At 37.5% G+C, this 26178-nt stretch overlaps 1 protein-coding gene across 3 annotated transcripts in view; it reads left to right on the top strand.

Annotated features, from left to right (window-relative positions):
- Positions 1 to 754: 754 nt before the first annotated feature.
- Positions 755 to 26178, top strand: part of ENPP6 (ectonucleotide pyrophosphatase/phosphodiesterase 6) — a 40175-nt gene continuing 14751 nt past the window's right edge. Inside the window, exons 1-6 of one of the 3 annotated variants that reach the window (XM_081333086.1) lie at positions 755 to 1044; positions 15092 to 15271; positions 17150 to 17261; positions 19293 to 19434; positions 20477 to 20656; positions 23259 to 23396. In XM_081333086.1, the coding sequence (XP_081189212.1) occupies positions 810 to 1044; positions 15092 to 15271; positions 17150 to 17261; positions 19293 to 19434; positions 20477 to 20656; positions 23259 to 23396 (987 nt within the window). In that variant the 5' untranslated portion in view covers positions 755 to 809. Of the gene's footprint in view, positions 1045 to 5501; positions 5641 to 15091; positions 15272 to 17149; positions 17262 to 19292; positions 19435 to 20476; positions 20657 to 23258; positions 23397 to 26178 lie in introns of those variants that run through there. The other 2 variants (XM_081333087.1, XM_081333088.1) reach the window with 2 other exon arrangements.

The following is a 26178-nucleotide window of genomic DNA, read 5'->3' on the forward strand; positions in this document are numbered from 1 at the left end:
ATTAAAATGCTGTCCAAAATACAATGTTTACTCATTTATTTCAATCCTAGTTTACATATTTCCACACATTTTTGGAATTTTATATACAGTTGTGGTTGCTGATTATGATAACGTGTGTGTATTCACGAATGGCAGCAAGAAAAGAATTTGAAAATGCCAAGAGGCACATCAGATATTTAACAGCCACTTGACAAAGCAAATGGTTGTAAACACAAGAAATCACTAGGATAAAAATATCTCTCATACATTGATCCATTAGTAAACAAATCTCTTCCTAAAATTATAAATATATGCAGTTAACAAATACATTCAAACTTTAAAAAGCAAATCAAATAATCCTTCAGGTTAAAATTATAGTTAGTTGCTGATTGTAAACCTAAGACTTATCCCTGATTACATTTTCAAATTTATTCACTGTTCTGAAAAACTGACATCTAGGAAGACAAAACACATATTAATGTTTTTTTAACTCTTTGTATGGCAGTGTAGCAGCGTCAATCAGCAGGCATGCAGCTCGGTCCCTGTGACTCACTTTTTCATGCTTCTTTTGTTCTATAATTAGTATTCATTACTGGAGCGCAAGCAACCATAGTAGCAAAGTTCAAAGCTTCTTGGTAACTAGGCTGTAACTTGGAAAGTCTGGCAAGTTCAATTTGTGCTGCTGTACCTTTAAACTCTGGGGTAAGTCCAGAGAACTGTGAGGGCCAGCCCTTGGAGAAAAAAACAACCTCCAGATGCTTTTTTTTTCAGAGCAACTGCATAAAGACTAAGATCATAGAGAAGATTCTGGCAAGCCTCCATCCAGCAACATGGAAAAGTATGTTGTGTATCTCCTGGTAGTCCTTACCCTGGTACACTCATCTCTTGCACAGCCAAAGCTCCTGCTGTTTTTGCTTGATGGGCTTCGACATGATTATATTTCTGAGGAAGCACTGGAGTCTTTGCCTGGCTTCAGAGAGATTGTCAACAGGGGAGTGAAAGTGGATTACCTAACCCCTGACTTTCCCAGTCTTTCTTATCCAAACTATTACACCTTGATGACTGGTGAGTACCCTCTTAAACTTTCTGCTGTTGTGTTCATCAGGGCCACCAGCCTGAAGTGCCACACTCAGATTTCCGTAACTCTCCCTGTGGGAGCTAATGCAGACAAAAGTATCTGACGAGTATTTGTCTTGGCAAAGGTTAACGAATTTGGTGGAAACAAACTGTACAAATTAAATCTGCTTGATACTAAGAAAGCAAGCTTTTGTATAAATACCATCCCACCAATTATTTAGAATTTATCATCTCAATTTGAAAATCCTCAAGGTAAAAATGCCACTCAATTTTTTAAAATAAATCTGAGTACCGATTTCAGTTAATTATTTGTATTCATTTAAAATTTAAATTTTAGGCACTGCCCATTCATTAACAACTCTGATATGTTTAGAAGGATTACAAAGATGAGTTCATTGCACTATTAAGTCCTGATTAGACATGTCCTATCTGGAAAAGAGAATTCCTGGAATTATTCAAAGCAATTAAACGGTTATAGAATGCAAGATGTTTTTCCAATTTAGCATAGAAATATAAATGGTTCTTCGTGTGCTTTTCAAAACAGACAAATGAGGAATATTTAGCTCACTGATAAAAATGAATATTCAAATTTCAGCATATTGTAAAAATACTTTGATGAGATCACCAGTCCTTTATCAATAAAATTGGCATTTTTTTAAACTAAACTTGGAAAATCACATTAGGACAAGAAATATGTTGTCCTATTTTTAAATGATAGTAAATCTGTTTATGGTTTGCTAATTACTCCTTGTTATGAGCCTGAAGAGCAGTTCATGTACATTGAGAGATGCAACTTCAGCTTTGTTTTTTCAGTGGACAAGTATGATCATTCCCATTTCTATCTACCAATTCATCCTTAGCGAATTGCAATGTATCTGCTTTCCTAGAACATTCTAACATACTGGTACAAAGTATATGTACCAGTGCTCGCCCATGTAACATTTGCAAAATAAAAATCTTTGCAGAGCGTCATAACATCACAATTAATTGAGTTTGAACTGATGCAGTAATAGCATATTGCATCCTATGATGAGAGAGAAAGCCTTCAAGACTTGCAATTATTTGCTTAGGATGCTGGCATGTATTTCGTCCCATAGAAAAGTCCTTTGCTTTTCCACAGGACTCCTTCAGAACCAGCATTTATGACCTGTTCTCAAAGTTCATTTTTCCTTCTTGATCTGGTTGGAACAGTAGGAATGCCAAGCAAGCCACAGAAAATGTGTCCAAAAAGAGCCTACAGGACCTACAATTAAGAGGCAACACATCTTTTTAAAATGCCTACTGATTGGAATATCCCACCAAAGAAATAGCTGTATTTCATGGGATGAGAATTTTTTTTGCTGCCTTTGCATTACTAAACAGTATCTAAGAACAACACTGTGAACTATAATAGTTGCTCTTGTGAAAGTGGACAAATATCAGCTTCTTCTGACTGAGCTGCAGAAATCTTAAGTAATCAGCAACACACTTTCTTGCGATTTTCAGTTTAACAGCAATGGTGTTAAAGTCAGAAAGGGAAGGGAATTTGGTTGATGAGCTAGCAGCTAATAAATAGACATGACTTAGAAAAGAGTTGGTATTGCTCAAAATAAACAGAGGTCAACGCCAGATTTATTGATTTATACTTAAGGCACAATTTATCACATTCTGATTCTGACTTGCTTGCAGTTGTTTCTTCCAAGATAATAATAATAATAATAATAATAATAATAATAATAATAATAATAATAATAATAATAATAATAATAATAATAATAATAATAATAATAATAATCCCCCAGCGAGGCACTACCTTGATATGGTTGTGGGGTTTGTGTACTCTGAGGAAGATGAGAGCTATGCCAGACAGGTCTCATCAGAGGAGGCAGACAAAGAGTGTCTCCAATAAAAAATATGGTGAGACGTAAATTTCAGAATGCCATACCGGCTCGGATGTCACCTAAGTTAACAAGATCCGCATTAGATGTTGGAGTTCCTGGATATCTGGTGAAAAATGGGTTACAGGACTCAGGACTGTTGGCTCAGCAACCAGGGCCAGCAGCTGCAGAACTACTGGAAGAAAAGGTGTTTACTTGTTGCAGGTACATAGTGATTGAAAACAAAGAAATAATGATCTGTTATTACAGATCAAGTCCAACAAAAAGAGGATATCTAAAACGAATGCACCAGTTCTGGAAAGAACAACATCCAGAATCAGAAATAACAGAACAGAGACTAGCAGATCAACACCGATTTATGATATGAAATAAAGTATTCACAGAAACAGAATTGGACGAACTGCAAAGGTTTACCCAGGGCAAAGAAATCAAAGCCTTGCCAGAAGTAATTCAGAATGTAGAGGCAAGCCAGGGGGAGTTGGCAGTGAAGGAATACAACAGAGATATACAACTGTTCTCATTTGGAAACCAGGCACCTTTTCTTCAGGAAGAACAAAGCCCTCTAACTAAAGAAATAAAAGAATTGAAACAAAGAATAACTGAGCATCTAGAACAGCAAAAAAACAATAGAATAAGGCTGCCTGCATTGAAGCTTGTTCCAAAGAAACAGCTAGCACAAGCATTAAAAGTTGCAAATACTGCAATATCAAGTATAAGCACCAATTCACTGCAAGAAACAAACCAACTAATGTACAGCACAGCTGCAGTTATAACTGAATACCTGGGATGCAAAATCAACAAAGAAGAAAAACAAACAGTGCACCACAAAAATGGAAGGTTAGACTAGAAAATGAGATCAGCAACTTAAGATCATATGCAAGCAAGCTAGAACAGATGAAAGAAAAGAAGCTGAAGAATAAGAAGACCAAAGAATACCTAATCAAGAAATACCACTTAGAAACAAGGAAGATCAAGGAAGCCCTGGGTGCCCCAGGGCTCTGTTCTGGGCCCAGTGCTCTTCAACATCTTCATCAACGATTTGGATGAGGGGATAGGTGGGGAACTCATCAAATTTGCAGATGACACCAAGCTGGCAGGAATAGCCAACACTCCAGAAGATAGGCTTAAGATACAGGAGGATCTGGACAGACTCGAACACTGGGCGCTATCTAACAAAATGAAATTCAATTGTGAAAAAAGTAAGGTTCTGCATTTAGGCAGGAAAAATCAAATGCACAGGTATAGTATAGGTGGTACCTTGCTCGATAGTAGTAACTGTGAGAGGGATCTCGGAGTCCTAGTGGACAATCACTTAAATATGAGCCAGCAGTGTGCTGCAGCTGCCAAAAAAGCCAACACAGTGCTAGGCTGCATTAACAGAGGAATAGAATCAAAATCACGTGAAGTACTAATACCACTTTACAATGCCTTGGTAAGGCCACACCTGGAATACTGCATCCAGTTTTGGTCACCACGATGTAAAAAAGATGTCGAGACTCTAGAAAGAGTACAGAGAAGAGCAACAAAGATGATTGGGGGACTGGAGGCTAAAACATATAGGGAATGGTTGCTGGAATTGGGTATGTGTAGTTTAATGAAGAGAAGGGTGAGGGGTGACATGATAGCAGTGTTCCAATATCTCAGGGGCCGCCACAAAGAAGAGGGAGCCAAGCTATTCTCCAAAGCACCTGAAAGCAGGACAAGAAGCAATGGATGGAAACTAGTCAAGGAGAGAAGCAACCTAGAACTAAGGAGAAACTTCCTGACAGTTAGAACAACTAACCAGTGGAACAACCTGCCTCCAGAAGTGGTGAATGCTCCAACACTGGAAGTTTTTAAGAAGAGACTGGACAGCCATTTGTCTGAAATGGTATAGGGTTTCCTGCCTTAGCAGGGGGTTGGACTAGATGACCTCCAAGGTCCCTTCCAACTTCTTCTTCTTCTTCTTCTTGTTCTTCTTGTTCTTCTTCTTCTTGTTCTTCTTGTTCTTCTTGTTCTTCTTGTTCTTCTTCTTCTTCTTCTTCTTCTTCTTCTTCTTATTATTATTATTATTATTATTGTTATTATTATTATTATTATTATTGTTGTTGTTGTTGTTGTTGTTATTATTATTATTATTATTATTATTATTATTATTATTATTATTATTATTATTATTATTATTATTATTATTATTATTATTATGGTTGCTTATCAAGAATCCAATCCCACTATCCTGAAAGAGGTTGCTTCCAAGATGCTATGCAAAATACAGCAGTTTGATTATTTCTGAATGCTAGATAACGATGGCAGTGATTTGTAAAGACAGTAGTGACAGTTCTACAGACAATAATGCTCTGTTGGAAAAATATTAAGACAAGTAACTTAGCTATTAGTTTGACTCTCCTATGTTTGTCTTCTCAAGATGACAACACCCAGAATTAACAATACTTCAACAACCAGAATTACCAGTTGCCTTACCAAGAACTTCATTGGCCTAGATGGGAAAGTAACCTACTTATTCAAAGGCTGGTTTTTAATTTGTCAAGAGTTTTTCAAACAAGTAATCCTTTAGTGTTATCTTTAGATTATAATGAAGTTAATCCTGACATTGGTTCTATTCTGAAAATCCTAAAGTCTGGAAGTTCTTAGAAAATATAGAACATGAAGAATTGATAGAAAAAATATTTTCAGATTATCAAAACATGTTTCTGAAATTGCTCAAGATGTAAGTATCCCATAGAGTGTTTGGTAACCAGATAATTGTTGCAGTTTCAAAATTTCAGTTTAACTCTTGTATTCCAATTTTATCCAGTAATTTGGCTGTATTTATTTTTTCATATTATTTATGTTGTATAACATTTTGATTTTTATTACATTTGCTGTGTGCCTTTTTATTGGATGTAGGTTTTGCTGAGTTACTTTAAATTACTATGAATCTTTTTGAATCAGAATTAGACAAATAGAAAAAATGCCAATAAATAAAACAGAATTTAAATATAGTTTCTATTACTAAAGAAAGTTATTCTGCTCAAATGCAGTTACAACAATGTTTTAAAAAATCAAATATATAATCTAGAGGTATATGGGCTTCTTTATTAATGCATTAAATTAATAACAACACCCACTTTTAGAGAGTGAGATTTATTGAAGCTAACAATTTTTTTTGGAGTCTAGACCTGTTAATGTATTACATATATATATTGGATTGGATTCTGAATTGGATTCTGAAAACAGAGGAATCATCAACAGATTTCTTTCTTAAAGCTGAGATTGATCTATTGTGATCTAATAGTGACTTAACACATTATGGTGTTATTTGTTAGTTCTGACTTATTTTATTATGTGAACCAACCAGTCTGATGTGAAGAGTGGAAAATCTGCAGGCTTCACTGCAGATCAGAAGTGCATTTTTTGCAATGTTAAGCTATACAAAATGTAGTTTAATTCTTAAATTAGGCTTTTAAAAAAACATTTTATAAAATCTGGCCAAATAAATGAAGACCGCAGCTTGACTTATGCATGTTACCTTGTTCACTGCAAATCTAGCTAACTGTGGTTTATTTCACATACCTCATTTAACATGGTTAAATAGAACATGATTAATTAATGTGTGATCATATCTTATGATAGTCCGTAATGCTAAACACTACAAGATAGGATACCATTATTTATTTATTTATTTATTTAATTTTATTTATATACCGCCCTTCTCCCGAAGGACTCAGGGCGGTGAACAGGGCAAGCATAAAAAAGATATAGAGTTACAAAAGTTAAAAAAGGATTAAATATATGCCCACTAAAAACAGTAAATACAAATATTAAAATAACAATAAAAAACCCCACCCATCCCCCATCAGGCCAGGCCGGCTTGTTCAAATAAGAATGTCTTTAGATCGCGACGGAAGGAGCGAAGGTCGGGTGCCATCCGGAGCTCAACCGGTAACTGATTCCATAGCTCTGGGGCGCCCACAGAGAAGGACCTCCCCCTGGGGGCCACCAATCGACATTCTCTGATCGGTGGCACCCTGAGAAGGCCCTCTCTGTGGGAACGCACAGGGCGAAGGGAAGTTGATGCCGGCAGCAGGTGTTCCCTAAGGTACTCCGGACCCATGCCATGTAGGGCCTTAAACACCATTACTAGTACCTTGAATCTCACCCGGAAGACAACTGGCAACCAATGCAGCTCACGGAGCAGAGGTGTGACATGGGAGTATCGGGAGACTCCCAACACAACTCTCGCGGCTGCATTCTGTACCAGTTGGAGCCTCCGGGTGGTCCTCAAGGGCAGCCCCATGTAGAGAGCGTTGCAGTAGTCTAGACGAGAGGTCACGAGCACGTGAGTGACCGTGCATAAGTCATCCCGGCCTAGATAGGGCCGCAACTGGCGCACCAGGTGAACCTGGGCGAAGGCCCCCCTAGTCACAGCCGCTATGTGGTCTTCCAAAGTGAGCCGTGAATCTAGGAGGACTCCCAAGTTGCGAGCCCTATCTACGGGGGGTAATAGTTCACCCCCCATAGAGAGAGATGGAATATCCGGAATAACCCGGGATGCAGGTATGCAAAGCCACTCAGTCTTGTCGGGGTTGAGTTGAAGTCTGTTCCTCCCCATCCAGACCCGAACTGCCTCCAGGCAACGGGACATCACGTTGAGGGCATCACTGGAGTGGTTTGGGGTCGAAATGAAAAGCTGGGTATCATCAGCGTACTGATGATACCCAACTCCAAAGCCACGAATGATCTCACCCAGCGGTTTAATATAGATGTTGAACAGGAGAGGCGAGAGGACCGATCCCTGAGGAACTCCACAAACGAGAGACCTCGCGGTCGACCTCTGCCCCCCTGTCAACACCGACTGCGAACGTCCCAGGAGATAGGAGGAGAACCACTGCAAAACCGTGCCTCCCACTCCCAATCCCTGCATCAAAACTTCCGGTAGTTCATTCTTTCATTCATTGCATTCATTTCACAGGTTTCTTAAAGTTTACAATATTTTTCCATTGGAGTAGATTATCATATCAGGTAAAAAAGGAGCAAATTAACCTTAAAAAGTTTTTAAAGTAACATTAGCAGTATCCAGAGACTTGAAACATTAAACAGAAAATGATGTAAATTTTTCCCCATTTCCCAACTAAACTGCATTACAAATTTAGAATAGAATAGAATAGAATAGAAGAATAGAATAGAATAGAATAGAATAGAATAGAATAGAATAGAATAGAATAGAATAGAATAGAATAGAATAGAATAGAATAGAATAGAATAGAATAGAGCTGGAGGGGACCTTGGAGGTCTTCTAGTCCATCCCCCTGCTCAAGCTGGAGAACTTATAACATTTCAGACAAGTGACTGTCCAGTCTCTTCTTAAAAACCTCCAGTGATGGACCGCCCACGATTTCTTTTCTTTTTTTTGTAATATATTTTATTGATTTTTTTAAAAACATAAATCACTTAATAATTGGTGAACAATGTGTTGTCTGGGTTACATTTGTAAAACAATCATTAACAATTGATTTCTATAATCCATAATCCACATAATGGTTTTGGTTGATTTCCTCTTTTCCCAAAATATCCTCTTTTGCAAACATTAATACAATTCTTATTGTTTTGTTAGATAACAATTAAATATATATTTTCCCAATATTCCTAAAAATAATGATCACATCAATATAGTATTTCTTTTCTATCCAATCATTCTGGTTGCCTTATCATAGATCCTGTTACAGTCCTTATTTTAATTTGTTTCTCCCACCAAATTCTAGGTATTCTTACTGGTTAAGATTTTCTCAAAAATTAATTGCATTTAAAAATTTAACTCTATTTTTCCATATGAACCATCTCACTCTTACATTTCTTAAGGAATAGATAAAACAATGAAAAAAGAGAAAGGAGAGCAAGAGTAAAGAAACATAAAAAATAACATACTACTTAATATATATATCCCTCCTAAGCTAATATATATTTATTTCCTAAATTTCTTATTCTTTTTAACCATAATTAAAAATATGTTTAATCTTTAAACATTCCATTTAATACATCTAGTCATCTAGTCCTTTAATTTTTATTCAAAACATTTTATCCATTATAATTTTCTTAAATTCAATCACATTTAAGTATCTAAAACATTTCCTTTATCTAAGTCATTTCAACTTTTTTATATTACTCATATCAAGAAAGAGAACAAAAAAGGGAAAAATGCATACTATATTATTTAGGGAATTCATCCCTCTTAGAATGACATATATATTCCAAAACTTTTCTATTTCTTTAACCATATTCAAACAAATGTTTCTTTTTTAAGTATTCTCTCTGGTAAGTCCCACCATCTATTTTCTTGGTTTCCACTTTAGTCTTTTTCCTTTGCCCAGTATCTTTCTTAATTAATGTATTTTGCTGAATCAAAAAGTTTTTCTGTATGTTCATAGGTGTTGCTGTAGATACAAAAAGTAAATCAGGTGAAGTACCGTATTTTCCGGCATATAAGACGACTTTTTAACCCATGAAAATCTTCTCAAAAGTTGGGGGGTCGTCTTATACGCCCAGTCGTCTTATACGCCAGAAAATAGTACATAAATCAATCGAGTGTCCCCGTTCTTGCAAAGCAACTTCAAGCCTCCTTAGTCCAGTCCCCCCTCCAACATGACTCTCCCTTCCCACCCCCAAGAGCCTCTAAGCCCCTTCCCCTCCCCCTTGCAAACACCAGACCCCAGGAGCGGCAGGAAGCCCCTCACCCTCACCCAAGCGACATCTGAGCATAAGCAGAGCGCACCCTGCTACCCGCTATCTCTCCCGGCAGTCTGGACAGCGGTACTTGGCGGCCTGGCGCCCCTCTCGCCTGCAGACTACGCAGCGGCCCTCGCCACCTGGCCTCGGCATGGCTGCCCCAAGCCCGGCTCTCCAGCGCGTCTTCTGGGCCCGCCTGGCCGACCACCTCCTGGGCAGGGCTTGGCTCCAGACGTGGCGGCTGCTCCGTCTGCAAATGTGCTCTCAAAGCCGGATTGTGCTCGGCTGTGCAGGCTGCCGAAAGGCGGGGACTTGGAGTTCCCGTGGTGGTTGCGGCTTCTGGCGTGCCGTTTGCAGAGTCTGGCCTGGAAGAGCGCGTCGTGTGAACGCAGCTCTTGCATTTATTCCAAAGGGTGGGTGGAAGGAAAAGCCCCTTTGGGCTTCAAAAGGGAGGCTTTGCACCATCTGCATCAGACGGGGCTGAATCGGGCTTGTGTCGGACACTTGGCAACTGGCATGTAAGTATTTTCCAGCGTATAAGACAAAAAATCTTGAAAATCTTCTCAAAAGTCGGGGGTTGTCTTATACGCCCAGTCGTCTTATACACCGGAAAATACGGGTATCTTTGTACGGGGCTTCTGCCTTTCCATGTTTGTTAAAGATATTTTTCTTTTTCTTTCTCTATGCTTCTCTTGTCATTTCTTTTCTTTCCGATGTTCCTGGCATCTCTACAGTCCATTTTATCCAACCTGTTTTCTTGTCCTCAGATTTATTTTGTAGCCTTAAGGGATAAGTGTTAATACCACTTTATAATGCCTTGGTAATGCCACACCTGGAATACTGCATCCAGTTTTGGTCACCACAATGTAAAAAAAAGTTGAGACTCTAGAAAAGTGTAGAGAAGAGCAACAAAGATGATTAGTGAACTGGAGGCTAAAACATATAAACAACAGTTGCTGGATTTGGGTATGTCTAGTTTAATGAAAACAAGGACTAGGGGTGACATGATAGCAGTGTTCCAATATCTCAAGGGTTGCCACAGAGAAGAGGGAGTCAAGCTATTTTCCAAAGCACTTCAGGGCAGGACAAGAAAATGGATTGAAACTAATCAAGGAGGGAGGCAACCTACAACTAAGAAGAAATTTCCTGACAGTTAGAAAAATTAATCAGTGGAACGTTCAACTTGCCTCCAGAAGCTGTGAATGCTCCAACACTGGAAGTTTTTAAGAGGAGACTGGACAGCCATTTGCCTGAAATGGTATAGGGTTTCCTGCCTGAGCAGGGGTTGGACTAGATGACCTCCAAGGTCTCTTCCAAATTATTATTATTGTTGTTGTTGTTGTTGTTATTTCACTTCCATATATTTTGATCCTCCATAAAAAGATTAATTCACTGCTTCCGTTAGTATAAGGGTGGGGTAGAAATCCCCCTCCTTCCCTTTTGGAAGTATTTTGCTTCTTGGGGATCTTTTCCAGGAAATTAAATGTAGAATAGAAAAGAGAAGACAAAATTCCTCACCCAGTTTCAAGCATGCTGTTCACAGTTGTGCTGGTTAGTGCTTTTGGACTTCGGTTGCTAGTAGCTTGGGCTGGTCGATGCAATATGGCCAGCCTTTCTCCTGTCAGCTTAGAAGGCTTTCCCCAAGTTGAATGGAATGGCCTCCTCATTCCAGAATCACTGGAGCACCCTTCTTTCTTCGTCACCTCTCCGGGGCGACATAGACCCATTTAGGGTCCCCAGGCAGGGCAAAATTACCCATGGGGGTGCAGAGAATCCGAAAGCCCACGACCGGTCGCTACTGTGCAAACCCGGAAATTGGAGCGCCCACGATTTCTGAAGGCAAGCTGTTCCACTGGTTAATTGTCCCCATTGTTAGGAAGTTTCTCCTTAATTCCAGGTTGCTTCTCTCTTTGATAAGTTTCAACCATTGTTTCTTATCCTGACCTCTGGTGCTTTGGAGAATAATTTGACCCCCTCTTCTTTGTAGCAGCCCCTCAAATACTGGAATACTGTTATCATGTCGCCCCTATTTCTTCTTTTCTTTAGACTAGCCAAACCCAAGTCCTGCAGCCATTCTTCATATGTTTTAGTCTCCAGGCCTTTGATCATCTTAGTTGCTTTTCTCTGACCTTTTTCCAAAATCTCAACATCTTTTTTCTAGTATGTTGACCAAAACTGGTTGCAGTATTCCAGGTGTGGTCTTACTAGGATTTTATAAAGCAATACTAATACTTTGCATGATCTTGATTCTATGCCTCTGTTTATAACAACCCAGGATCATATTAACTTTTTTGGTTGCTGCTGCACACTGCTGGCTCATATTCAAGTGATCATCCACTAGGACTCCAAGGTCCCTCTCAGAGTTACTGTTTTTCAGCCAGGTCTTACCTAATCTGTACTTTTACCTTTGATTTTCCTGCCTAAATGTAAAACTTTGCTTTTCTCCACATTAAAGTTCATTTTGTTGGATAGGGCCCATTGTTCACATTTGTCAAGATCTTTTAGGATCCTGAGCTTGTCTTCTGGGGTGTTGACTATTCCTGCCAGCTTAGTGTCATTTGCAAATTTGATAAGTTCCCCTTCTATTCCCTCACCTAAGTCATTGAAGAGTACTGGGCCTAAGTTCATTATGACTACTCATGTAATGACTGTTAATGAAAACAGTGACTTATGACCTGCACGTATAACTGTTGTATCACCCTCATGGTCCTGTGATTGCAATTTGGGAGCTTGGCAACCAGCTTGCATTTACTGCCAGTTGCTGTGCCCTGTGGGCATGTGATTGTGATTTGTGACCTTGCTTTGCCAATTTCTGACAAAAAAATGCCAGTTGGGGAAGTGGGATTTGTTTAATGACCATTGATTAATTTAACAACCATGTGATTCAGTTAAGCACCACCCAAAACATTGTAACGCCTGGCCTGACATGACTCCAATGACTTATGACAGAAATTCTGGTTCCAGTTGTGGTCATAAATCGAGGACTACCTGTACATCTTGAGATTGAATGCTTCAAAACAGGAGTATCTTGGCTTGTAAGGCTTGTCAAAGCAATTAATGTAATCAGGAACATTTTAACAGCAGGGAAATGTGCAAAAATATTTTTCTAAGATAATGAAAGATCTGTTATTGATAAACTTGGATAAGGCTGTATGATGACTTGAAGGTCTAGCTGGAATGCATGTCTCTATCAACTTTCTTTAAAACATTCTGGAGAAAGCTGTTGTGAAAGCATACAATAAGTAAATTGCAATAAGACATGGTCAAATTGTACTAACTTGATTACTGTATCTTTGTAGTTTGCTTTACACAAAAGAGTTCACTATTCTTTGAGAGTATTAAGTCTTCTACAAGAAGCCTCACTAGAGGTCTGAATGCCTGAAAGATTTGGAAGAAGCACAGCTTGAACCCCACATCTTTCATCCAAACAAATAATGACGATTCAGATCTGGGTTGGGAGATATAAGAGAAAAACTGCACTGAGCAGGGTGAAATCTGAGCATAATATTTGTAGAAGAGAAATAGAAATGGCATTCTCTATACATTTTTCAAAGTCCTTTGCTGTTGGCAACCCTAGCCTGGGTGATGGGAATTAGAGATCTAAATATCTTGCATCAAAATTTTTGCCTGGAAAAAAATAATCAGTACAGGAAGATTTCTGCCTAATTCCTGGCCAAAAAAGAAAGCAAAAGGGAGACCTCCCAACTCTAACCTGCAAAAATCCTGCAAATCCATTGATGGCACTCATAGAGTCCTCTCCCAATTTTTGGAGCTCAGATTGGCTAATCCTGGTTACTATGGAACTAAATGTTTAAGCTACAGGCCTAGATGATAGAGCAGAAATACTGAATCTAGCTCATGACCAAACACACTAGTTCTCAGACTCTAGCCATGATCTACAACAGACTTTTTTGAAATCAGTTCAATATGCTAGGAAAGCAGAACAATCAAGGTTATGAATACAACTGCAGAATAATTAAGCACTATTGTATTGGTTTATTGGTTTATTCCCTTATAACCTTTTCTTTCCCAAAAACACTAAGCTAGAGTAAAAGGTAAAGGTAAAGGTTCCCCCGCACAAGCGTGCTAGTCGTTTCCCACTCTAGGGGCCGGTGCTTATCTCCGTTTCAAAGCCGAAGAGCCAGCGCTTGTCCGAGGACGTCTCCGTGGTCATGTAGCCGGCATGACTAGACGCCAAAGGCACACAGAACGCTGTTACCTTCCCACCGTAGTGGTCCCTATTTTTCTACTTGCATTTTTATGTTCTTTCGAACTGCTAGGAGGGGGTGGTTTAATTCAGCAAGATAGTCCTTGAAGAAACCCATAATTATTGTTATATTATTTTTTTCGTATAGAAAATCCCACGTGATATTTTCAAAGTTCATCTACTGCATAGATTTCATTTGCAAAAAAAACAACCACCACAACCTGGTAGCATGAAAGAAAACTGCTACATGTGTGGTGTAGTAGTTAGAATGTTAGACTTGAGAGGATCCAGGTTGATTTATTAATTTATTCAATTGATGTGGTTTATCAATTTGGTTGATATGGCTTATTCAATTGATGTGGCCGCCCTTCTCACCATGGTGACTCTGGGCAGTAACAGAAGATTGAAGTCCTTTCCCAGATGGACCCACTTGTTGGGTGATTGGACCAGGAATTATCTCCCAACATAAACTACTTCATACACAGTTTATTCTATGGAGAAAAATGGAAAGAAGAAATGCTATTTATCTTCAGTTCCTATGAGAGGGTTTAAATCTAATAAATATATAAACAAATATCTGGAGTTATTTATTGAGCAACAGCAGTAGCATCATTCTGAAGATCCTTTCCTGTGAGACCATACAAGCTATTCTGTCTATGGAGGACATTTATTCCATCACAAACACTCATCCAAATGCCGCTCTAGTTTGTTTTAAGTTTTAAGATCAGGAAAACAAACAATGCTTATCTTTGTCAGGATATTTTTTTAAAAAAACACCATAATTTTTGCACAATACACATTTCCTGAGCAATTCTGAAAAATAATTTTTTGATATTTGAAAAATGGGGATAAAACATAAGCGTAAAATATAAGTAACATGGATAAAAGTTTTTTTAAGGCAAATAAATTTATAATTAAGAGAAAGGCAAGGTTCCAACAGAAGAAAATATTTGTAGGTCAAAGTTGAACTGTGGAGTCCTTGGTGCTCTTGGAGCTTGATTGTTTTCTTACAAACATTTCCTTACTCAACTGTGAAACATTTTCAATGCACCAAGAAAACCAAACAACCACAAGCAAGATTGTTAACTGATTGAGTCCAGTGGAATTCCTTGTAGCTGATAGCAGCTCACTGATAAGCCAAGATTGTACTGCAAATGAAAACCTACTATAATTTCTCTTTGTATCTTATATATTTCTTATGATGCCATACAACAAGGGACCAGTATAAAGCAACTTTTTTCTCTTCCAGGTCGCCACTGCGAAGTCCATCAAATGACTGGAAACTACATGTGGGACCCAGTGACAAATGTATCTTTTGACATTGGCATGAACTCAGAGAGTCTCCTGCCTCTTTGGTGGGATGGATCCGAGCCCTTGTGGGTCACTATGACAAAAGCCAAGAGGAAGGTCTCTATGTACTATTGGCCTGGTTAGTACTGCCAAGCTCTCTTCAGTTGGCTGACTAATATTGTATATTCTCTATCATATAAGCTTATAATCTCTATAAGGAAGATGAAGCCATGGGAACAAAATTCAGCTCAGCTTTGTTCCCAAAATCATAACTGAAAAAAACAATTTTTCCCAGCATCTGTTTAGAGCATCTGGAAGAAAGCTTTTGCATATAGGTTTCCCTTTTCTGAATGGAAATATTTTTTTCAGGTATACCAACATTTTTTATTCATTCATCCATATGCAGAAAAATGCATATTTGTCCTGAAGATTTTTTAAAATTTTATTTTAATCCAACAATTCATTGAGATGGGAGTTTCATGTTTCAGAGTCCAATCAATAAAGGTACAGGAAACCATGTATTTCATTTTAAGGTGAGAGAAATGGAAGAGCTTTCCCCCCCCCAAAGGTCAAATTATTCAGATGAAATTATTCAGTATAATTCAAGATGGTACTACTTTGGTCTTGAAATATTTCAAGCTCCTGATGATTTTAATGTAGATGAGAACTATTTCAAAATGCAGGTGGGGAGTTCTGTATGAGAAGATGTTCTACAAAATGTACTTCTGCATTTGAAATAACTTTTTTTTAATTTCTGGATTTGGTCTTGGCAATGGAAAATCAACATAAGAGTCAGTTTGGAATCTAAAGCCTACTGTTTTAATGGGGCAGCTGAAATCTGAATATAAATGTAATGATCAAATTGGTCCTGTTACATGATTATCACCTTTCAACATGTTTTTTTCTTGGAAAATAGGCCCAATATTGTACGATAAAGATTTTTAGAAATAGCTTCTTTGTAATTTAGAAATTTTATGTTTTAACCTTCCCCAACCATACCTCAAATCAACTAAGCTGGCATTCATCAACTTTCTTCAAACCATAGTTTCTTATTTTAACCTCCATCTGTCCAACCTTTGATTGAAGGATATTTGCTACCATCAAAGGAGGAACAAATTGTCTCAATTTATGAAATCCAACCTGTTTGCAAAATTTTCTACATTTCCCTTAATTCCAGAATATCTGAATTATTAAAAACTAAATTCTTGTATTTTTAAGTAAGTGGAGCACCAATACATGTTAATGTGGTGGTTCTCTTTATCCATACTTGCTGTTTCACTTTGGAAATTGTTACTACTAGTTTCTAAATCTCAGTATAACATATTTATTGAAAAAGAATTGTAATGTCTGAAAGTGGATTGGTTCAAACAGCTTTAAGAAGACTGTATGGGGAAATAAAGTCAAGAGTCTGATACACTAGTTTTATAAAAAGTACTGAACTGGATAAAGCTGTTCTTTGACTTACAGTTAGTTTTTGAAAAATTAATTTGACAACCAATTTTGTCAAATAATATTAGTTTACTTCTAATAGAAAACAAATTGTTAAAGATCATGTAGAACTCAATTGAGGACAAAGATGGTTTGTCTGAGTGTATGTATGTATATGTGCACACAACAGAGACATATACTACCTGCATCTGCTGCCATCTTTGAGTGAAGATATTGAAATTAGTATTTTCTTATTGGAGTCTGAGATACCTAGTTATAATTAATTTAGTGCAATGATAATTCAAATAAAATTAAGTTGCATTATAGAGTTTTTTTATTTATAGACAAACATGCACATATGTGCACATGCAGATACATGGATTTGATTGTCAATTGATTGTCAATAGTTAACTTTCAGTGTAAATATTTATACTGATGCTTTTCATATGAATTCTTCTAATCTTATTACTTTAAAAAAAAACTTTCAGTCTGAGAGCCAAAATCCATCCAAGAAACAATCTGAATTTATATCACACAATCTAGGTTTAAAATTTAAGCAAGGTTTAACTAATGAAATGTTTCTTCTTAGGCTGCGAAGTTGAAATCCTTGGAATCAGACCTAACTATTGTATACCATATGAAAATGTTCCAACGGATGTCAATTTCTCTGATGCTGTAAATAATGCCATTGAGTCTTTAAGGTAAAATCACCTTTAATTATTTCCTTGACAGAAAAATCTTTGATCTTGTTGTATCAGTTTGAGAATAGCATCTATATTGTCTATATAGTATTGTTTGGCAGTAGAGGAAAAAAATGAATTCAAATAATGCAAAAAAATCTTCATGATGGCACTTTTCCTGCTATGTTTACTTGACAAAGCTACTGTTCTTATGAATCTTAAAAGACACATTTAGTATGCTAATATACCCAACCAACATATGAACATTGGGAAACAGAGGTGTAAGTTGATCCAGTATGTGTTGCATATAAAGGACAATGAGGACTGAAAATTTGATAACAGCATCACTGTCAGACCAAATTAGACATCATACAACTCATGTTGAAACTGGCTGGCTTTATTTTGGATAAATAATGGTTGTGGGACTTAAACTAAAAACATCCTTCCAGTCTAAATTAGGTCACCATGTTGAAAATCTCTCCTGCAGAATTTGCTTTCAGATATTCTATTTCCAGCTGCAAGCTTCACTTTTAAGGTGAATAGAGAGGGACAATTTTCACTCAAAAACTATCAGAATCTCTAATTAAGATAGGGAGCCTCAATTATTGATATCCAAACAGTGACTTGAAAATTAAGCAGATGAAGTAACATGAAGTTTGCTCTCATAGACGCAAATCAAGGGGTTTGTATTGTGCTATTGATTTGCTTAATGAGGCTATTGCCTTATTTTGCCTGATAATATTCTACATGCAAGACTTATTTAAACTTTGTGGGATCTGAAAAATTTTGGTCAAATCATTTTTTTTAACCTAGCATTTCACTTCAAAAGAAGTTACTTCAAGAGATAGAGTATGAATCACAAATGTTGCATAATATTGTTAACGTATTGCCTTGTACTTGCAAAGAAATGTTTCTCAATGCCTTACAAAAAGTGACAAAGGACAATTAAAATATATTGCTTTATTTAGTACTTTTAAGAAAAGGCAACACAGAATGCAATAGTTATGTTTTCTGTAAGCACAGTACTATTAACATTTATCTCTGGAAATATTTCCTTATATATTATTTTGATACCGATAGAATAGTAGCATGTTAGGTACCGTCATTCTATTTTTGGAGATAAATTAGAGACATAATCAGACAGGACTTACCTTCATACACTTACTTGAAATTAAAGGTTGATTAGAGACGACCTGGAGAAGCCGTCCTCCATTTCAAGGTTTCCTTTTAAACTTTTATATCATGTATTGAGACAATACACTGAAGTTAAAAAAAAATTGTACCATTTCCTGAAGTTTGCGTATTTTGAATTTGTCTTGCATGCTTACCTCCGTGAACCAAATAGGAGAGGAATGATAAAGAAATACAGATGAAGAAATTGGTGCATCTTTTCCATTCCTTGAACTACTTTCAGAAAGTAGATGATATCTATGATTGGAAATCTAAACATGAATATCCCATAACTTTCCATATCTGGCTTTGATAAGGACTTAATTGAAATATTCAAACAATGCCACAACAGTGTGTTTAGATCTGCAAGATGGGGAGTGGAAGTAACCTCATGAAGCAGGTTCTTCCTTCCCAGTTCAGATTCACCTGAACATCAGAAAAGTTACCTGCACAATCAGGAACTTTGAAAAATCTATGAAAAGTTTAAAATAGGGGAAAGGAAACTCTTACCTCCCAAAAATGCTTAAATTATAATTCTGTGCAATCTCCTTCAGAAGGGCCAAAGTCAGGAATGCTGGCAGTTAAAGTTCAATTGCTTCTGTAGGACAACTGATTCATCAGATCTAATTTAAAAGAATCAGATAGGAATAACAATGCTAATTAAATAATGAGGAAGTGGGAAAGAAGCCATGGGGTTAGAGCTGGGAAGTCCATCTAGGCTTATTTTAGACTGAAAATAAAACAAGAAGAATTAAAAGAATTAACTCTTCTCTTAGAAAACATGCCAAGAGAGCAGGAAAAAAATCAGATCAGATTGAAAAGGCACACTAGAAGTAAGTTTATGTTACACTTAATTCTTTGGTGGTGATGTTCCTATTACAGCAGTGGTGCAGCAGATATGGCAGCCATATACTATGAACGGATTGATGTAGAAGGTCATCGTTTTGGCCCTTCATCTTATCAGAGGAAGAATGCTGTAAAAGCAGTGGATAACGTTTTGCTCAGGATGTCTAAGCTTATCAAGGTTTCTGTCACTTAGAAGCTATAATATCCTTTTAAAGTTGTTTCTTTTACTCTCTTCAACTTTTTTTATTAAATATTGGAAACTATTCAGTAAAGACTATTTCATAGGTTACTTACTGCTTCTATTCTGAATATTAAGGATCATGCATATCCTAGGATGCTTTATTCAGTCTGGGGAGTTTTCCCAAGCCAGTGAATCTCCATTAGATTCCATTCTCAGAATATTTTTTCTGGAAGTTTTCTAAGTAATTCTTCTCACATGATTTTGGCACACCTTCACTGAAGCATGGGCTTTTGACTTTGGGAAAGGCCTTCACATTTGTGAAATGATTATTGTAGCACAAACTGTATACACTGGTGGTGAGTTCCATGTTTTTCTAGAAACCCCAAATGGATAGGGTCCATTATCTTCAAAGAAACTAATTTGGGAAAGCAGAAATTGTGGTAATAAGGTGAAGATTATCTGTTTGCATGTGTGACTTTTTTCATGTTAAAAGATCCTACATAAAGATCCCCAAGTTTCCAAAATTACAAGTTTGTGTCCAACCTCTCTGTTACCTGGGAATGCTTAACTGGAAGAAATTATATAATGGTCTTAATTCTTATTAATTAATTCTTAATTATCAAGGTGGGATGAGTTGCAAATAAATCTAATTAATTAATTAATAATAAGTGTAATAAAAGGAGCTGTCAAATAAAATGATGAGTAAACAGTTTCTGTTTGCCTCCTTATCAATTGAGTAGGACTGAGAGAAAACTTTGCTTCAAGTTTTGGAAGCACAACTTGTGCTTCCAAAGCATTCCTCTGATTCCCCTGATTTCATTCCTCTGATTTCAAATATTCAGATCAAGTAAAAAATGACCAGGCGTCTGAAATCATGTGTTTGAATATTGTCAATGTAGCTGGCCTTCTATGCATTGTCACCTAACAGCAGCAGGGCAACTATTAGTGGAATTGTTAGCTAAAAAAGAGAGCGAGCGAGAAAGTAAATAGTCTTCTTTTCCTACTGTACCGGTAATTATTTTCTTAACTTTCTTGACAGGACAAGAATTTGCTGAATTATTTAAATGTTGTTTTCTTTTCTGATCATGGGATGACTGATATTAATTGGATGGATAAAGTGATTGAACTGAAAAACTGCATCAACATGAGTGATATTATGAAAGTGAAGGACCGAGGGCCAGTTGTAAGCCTGTGGCCAAAGAAAGGCAAAGAAACTGAGGCAAGAGCAGCGACCTTTTGTTTTTCTTAAAGTGGTTTAGGCTACTTGTGGATGTGCTTAATATACCAAGTTGTCTTGATAGGTTTATGCATTCACAAACAGTCCAGTATGTTCTACAAACGACAAGTACGTGGAGAAGAATGCCAGGAATCTTAGTTTTCATATTTTCCACATTAATAACAGGGTGGAGTGTCTTCTTCCTTATCTTCATAGGAATATACTATAAACTGTCTGTACTGTATTTATCCGAAAGGAAGAATATCTGAATTTGATGACTTTGATAAGAAAAGGGAGCTGGGGGAAAAAATCAGCTCAAACAAAATTCCAGTTTACCCATAATATCAAACTCCAGTTGAAATCAATCCCGAAATTGTTCCCAATACTGAAATGAGTAAATATCTCACACACATCCACACATAAATATATGCAGACAGACAATGCACGCATACTGTATATGGAGGGATTATAGATTTATTTTATTTACTTCAGAAAAAGGCTGTGCCAAAATAAAAACTAATAACTAATTAAAATTGCCTAAAATAAAAAAAATAAAAAATAAAAAGATGTACTACTACATTGTTCATGTCTTCTGTTTCACATATGCAAATTTCAGCCAGAAACAGAAAGACAGGAGTCATGCAGTCATTTCTCTGGGAGTGGCTAATCTTATCCATCCCTTTTCAGCAGGGATGTCTGCAGCCATTTGCTTGTTTTCTGTTCTTTTCAGTAAGTATAAGAAGGCATATACTTGCATCAACAAAGAACTATACATTTCTATGGATTTCCTTTGGAATTGGGATTTCCATCAACCTATTGGAATTATTATGAAGGCATACTTACTATAGGTTTACATTGGTTTACTGTAGCATAGAGTAGAAGTAAATATGCTTTACATGGTATATATTTTTAACTGGCTGGTTTACTGATCTATGGTTTTTGTCAATTTGTATGAAAGTAGCGAAGGCTGTCAAGGTGCTCCAAGCTACATTTCCTGCAAAGAGATGGCTATTGTAGTTACAAACTTGAAAAATAGTGAGGTTGTTCTTTTTCTTTCCCACTGAAATCTCTACCCCTTTCCTCCAAAATACTCTCACTGGAAGAAAGAAGAAAATCTTCCTTAACTAGGTTTGAAGTTAAAGTGTTAGTCACAAAGAAGACCCATCTCCCTTTTCCCTTTATCTTTATATAAACAGCTTGGAATCCTTATGTACTCTCAGCTTGGTTGTTTGCATGCAGGCATTTTATTTCCTGATGAGGTAATTTTAAGTGCACTGAGCTATGTACAAGTGGTCCTTGACTTACAACCACAACTGAGCCCAAAGTTTCTGTTGCTAAGCAAGACATTTGTTAAGTGAGTTTTTCCCCATTTTATGACCTTTCTTGCCACAGTTGTTAAGAGAATCACTGCAGCTGTTAAGTTAATCACATGGCTATTAAGTGAATTTGACTTCCTCATTGACTTTGCTTGTCAGAAGGTCACAAAAGGTGATCACCTGACCCTGGGACCCTGCAACTGTCGTAAATATGAGTCAATTGCTAAGTGTCTGAATTTTGATCACGTGACCATGGGGATGTTGCAACGATCATACGTGTGAAAAATGGTCATAACTCATTTTTTTCAGTGCTGTTGTAACTTTGAACAGTCACTAAATGAACTGTTGTAAGCCGAGGACTACCTATATATTCTCTTATATTGGAAAGAGCTTGGGGAAATGTAATAATTTCCAAGAACTCTACTAAGTTGCCTAAGACTACCAAAAACCTAGGATGGCACCAAGTTTTCTATTTATTATTTATTCATTTATATCCCGCCTTTATTACTTTTACAAATAGCTCAAAGCAGTGAACATATCCAACACACCTTCTTTCTCTTATTTTCCCCACAACAACCCTGTGAGGTGGGGTTGGGCTGAGAGAGAAAATGTCTGGCCCAAAGTCACCCAGCTGACTTTCATGGCTACATTGGGAATAGAATTCATTGACTCCTGTTTTTTAGCCTGGTGCATTAACTACCATAAACTTTCTATCTTCCAAGATATCTCAGAATAGCCAGCAATTTTCCCAAGGCAAGGTTCCTGTTAAACAAGAATTACTTTTGTTCTGAGTATTAAAATTACTCAGTCTTAATAATAGTTGTATGCAAAACATGTTTAGTACAGACCCCTGGTTTGTATTTAAATCATCCTGATCTGATCATTTTAAATGCCTCCCAGCTCAATATAACCAGGGCAACTTTGAGATTGGAATATTTCCAGTATGGTCAATATAGCATCAAAACACTTCCAGCAAAACTAAACAGCCCCTTTCCAACTTGAAATTTCTGTCATTATTTTTAACCACATAAGATGTTTTAATGCATCTGTTATTGAAGGCTTCATGTCATAAAAACCATAAAAAGAAGAGCAGAAGAAAATCAAGCTCTCTGCCCTCTAATTTCTCACTTTTCATCTGTTTATTATTGGGAATTTTTCCTAATAGAGTGCAAGCAGCCAAAGTAGGAATATTTAAAGGAAAGTCTTCACAAGTGGTTTGTTTTTCAGTATGATTGGTGTGGAATAATTCTGTACACTGAAAGCAATTTCATGCTTTTATTCCTTTGCAGATATATAACAAACTGAAAAATGTGCCACATATGACAGTCTATAGGAAAGAGGATATCCCTGATAGATTTTATTATAAAAAAGGAAAATTTGTCTCTCCATTGACACTGGTAGCTGAGGAAAGATGGTTCATAGTAGAGGTAAGTGCTTCTTACAGCCTGATTTTTATCAATTGGGATTCTCTATGAACAATTTAGAAATCAATTTGCTTTGGACTACTAAGTTACTACTAAATCTGGAAAGTTTACTGAAAAGCTGGAATGCTACCAATCATGCTGTATTTTATTGGAAAGGTAAACACTGCATATACAAAATGCTTCTCTCTCTCCCTCCCCCCCCTTTCTCTCACACATGTACACACAGAGAGATACACACACACTAATAGACCTTTACTATTATATAATGGACCTGTGTCTCCATTATCAATAAAATAGTGTTTTTTCTATGTTGTTGTTGTTGTTAGTTGCGAAGTCATGTCTGACCCATCGCGACCCCATGGACAACGTTCCTCCAGGCCTTCCTGTCCTCTACCATCTTCTAGAGTCCATTTAAGCTCACGCCTACAGCTTCAGTGACTCCATCCAGCTACCTCATTCTCTGTCGTCCCCTTCTTCTATTGCCCTCAATCTTTCCCAGCATTAGGCTCTTCTACAGTGAGTCCTTCCTTCTCATTAGGTGGCCAAAGTTTTTTCTATAGAACTGTGTTAATTTGAAATATGAAATATTAATTCACACTGACATCAAGTGTGATCCAACTTTATATTACTTCTATATTTTTTCCATTTTATTTTTCTAGAATTGCAATAGAGGTCTCCCGTGCACACATTTGGAATTCTGAAAGCAGAGGATGGGCAGTCTTATAAAATGGCTGCTACATAGTCTGAAGGAGGAGGTTGAGTTCCCTAGACACCAAGGCAACTTTAGATAGTTCTCCCAACTGTTAGACGAGTCAACTGCCAATTTGCTGGCAGCGCACCCTTTACATTCCCTTCCTTCCATAGACTCTCCACTCAGTTGCCTGAAAAACTTTTAGGCTAACCATCTCTGGTCTTCAAAACATTCAGAAGATAGTTGGCAGCCGCAAAGAATTAGAAGGCTTCTTTTTCTTATGGTTGCTGAGGGGGCCCTAGTTCCTCTTCTTCTGGGGGACTGGAGGCCCTAACAGGGAACTCCAGGGGTTGGAGGGCCATTAGCTCTGCGAAAAGGGGGCTGGTGGCCTCTTTTGGCAGGAGCTGTTTTGTGCTTCTCACTTCTAGTTCTTCAAACCTTTCTGCTAAATTGTCAACTGATAGGCTTTGGGCTGCAGACGGATATTTCCACTCACCCGAGCATTCAATCTCAGCTGGCCTGGCTGCTACCCACCGGACTGGGGAATACGATGTGCAGGATTCTCTTTGTTGTCGTCCCACCTCCTCTTCCTTTGAAGCCCTTAGGGATGGCAAGGCTGCTCCAAGGCACCTGGAGTTTCCGCTGGGCTTAATCCACTCTGACGACCAGACCATTTCTCCTGGTTGTTTGTGTCTAGCTCCCAGCTGGGAGGATTGCTGAAACTCTTTCCCTGCCAGCTCCTTCTCTGGCCCTTCCCCCCCTGGGGTGGCTGCTGGTGCCGTGGAGCTGGCTTCAGGCAATTTTTCTTCCTCCATTATGGGATCTTCCCCAACTCTTTGTCAGACTGCCTCCCAAACTTGGAGACAGTGACGGGAGGTCGGGACTCCCTAATTAGTTTAAAAAGTAGGAAGATTCCAGTTTGATGTCAAGTTTCTGACATATGGGCTTTTCAAGTGACTCTGAGGCATTGTTTACCTTAAAAGTCCTTTATTAGCCTAATACACTGGCAAATGCTTGCTCGAAGGAAGCTGGAATCTGAAATCTCCACCCCTTGCACAATATATTAAAACACAATTCTCCACCTTTCTAATTTTGTCATTAATCATATTCTCCAATTAATTTAAAGAATCAGTTTCCCTTCCGTTAGAAAACCCGCCAAGCTCTTATCTTCTTAAATTTCAGATGGCCTTGAGGAACAATCCTCCTCTTCCCCCCTCCCAACCTTAATCCAATCTCTTAAAGCAATACACAAGTTTAACATATGAAATGGCTACTTCTTCATCTCTTGTCAAGCAATAACATTCGATGTTAGCAGCGTTGACAGCAGAAATTACCTTTACTTTTTCAGCAATGCTGAATGTTTCATGATGTCAACAAATAAATCACTGATTAATAATTCAGTCAATCAGTGATTACTTCCAATGTATAGTTTGGTGATCTAATAATATCATAAATTAATCTTGGGTGTTTTTTAAAATTTTCTCAGCTTCTATTTGTGCTACAATTTTAAAATAATGGTAGCTGCAATGGCTTTGAAAGCAATGGGAGGAGGAGTTCCTGGTAGAGTCACTCATTAAGATTGAAATTAAAGCTAATCCACAAACAGGGTGGACGCATTGAAAGCCCCCCCCAACCATGAACAAAGCCAATCTATATAGGGGCAGGAACTTCAGTGCTTTTTCTAATGCTAATGTAGGCTTACTGTATGAATGAATGTTGGCCACTGTGGAAAAAAATAGGAGGAAAGACTTTGAATTAAGGATACGGAAACAGTTTTTATGTTTCTAAGAATATAATGAACTTATTGTGAAGAACCAATTAATCTTTTTTTGACCAAGAAAGAAAGTCTCTTTTATTGAAATGGTCATCTGCAAGCATAAATTCACATGCTTTGGACATGTGATCTTCAAGCTTCACATCAGACTCAAGAATAAATCTTAATTTTCTAGAGACTCACTCCTCTTTAGGAATCGTCTTATAGCTGGCAGATTGTTTTAGGGAATAGATCAAGGTGATGCATGTTTGATCATAGAGTTGCCATTGGGAATGCACAATTCAAAAGCACATAGAAATGTTGGAGGTCCCCTCCTTACT

The sequence above is a fragment of the Vipera berus genome (genome assembly GCF_964194415.1).
Source record: "Vipera berus genome assembly, chromosome: 7".
Taxonomy (NCBI): Eukaryota; Metazoa; Chordata; class Lepidosauria; order Squamata; family Viperidae; genus Vipera; species Vipera berus.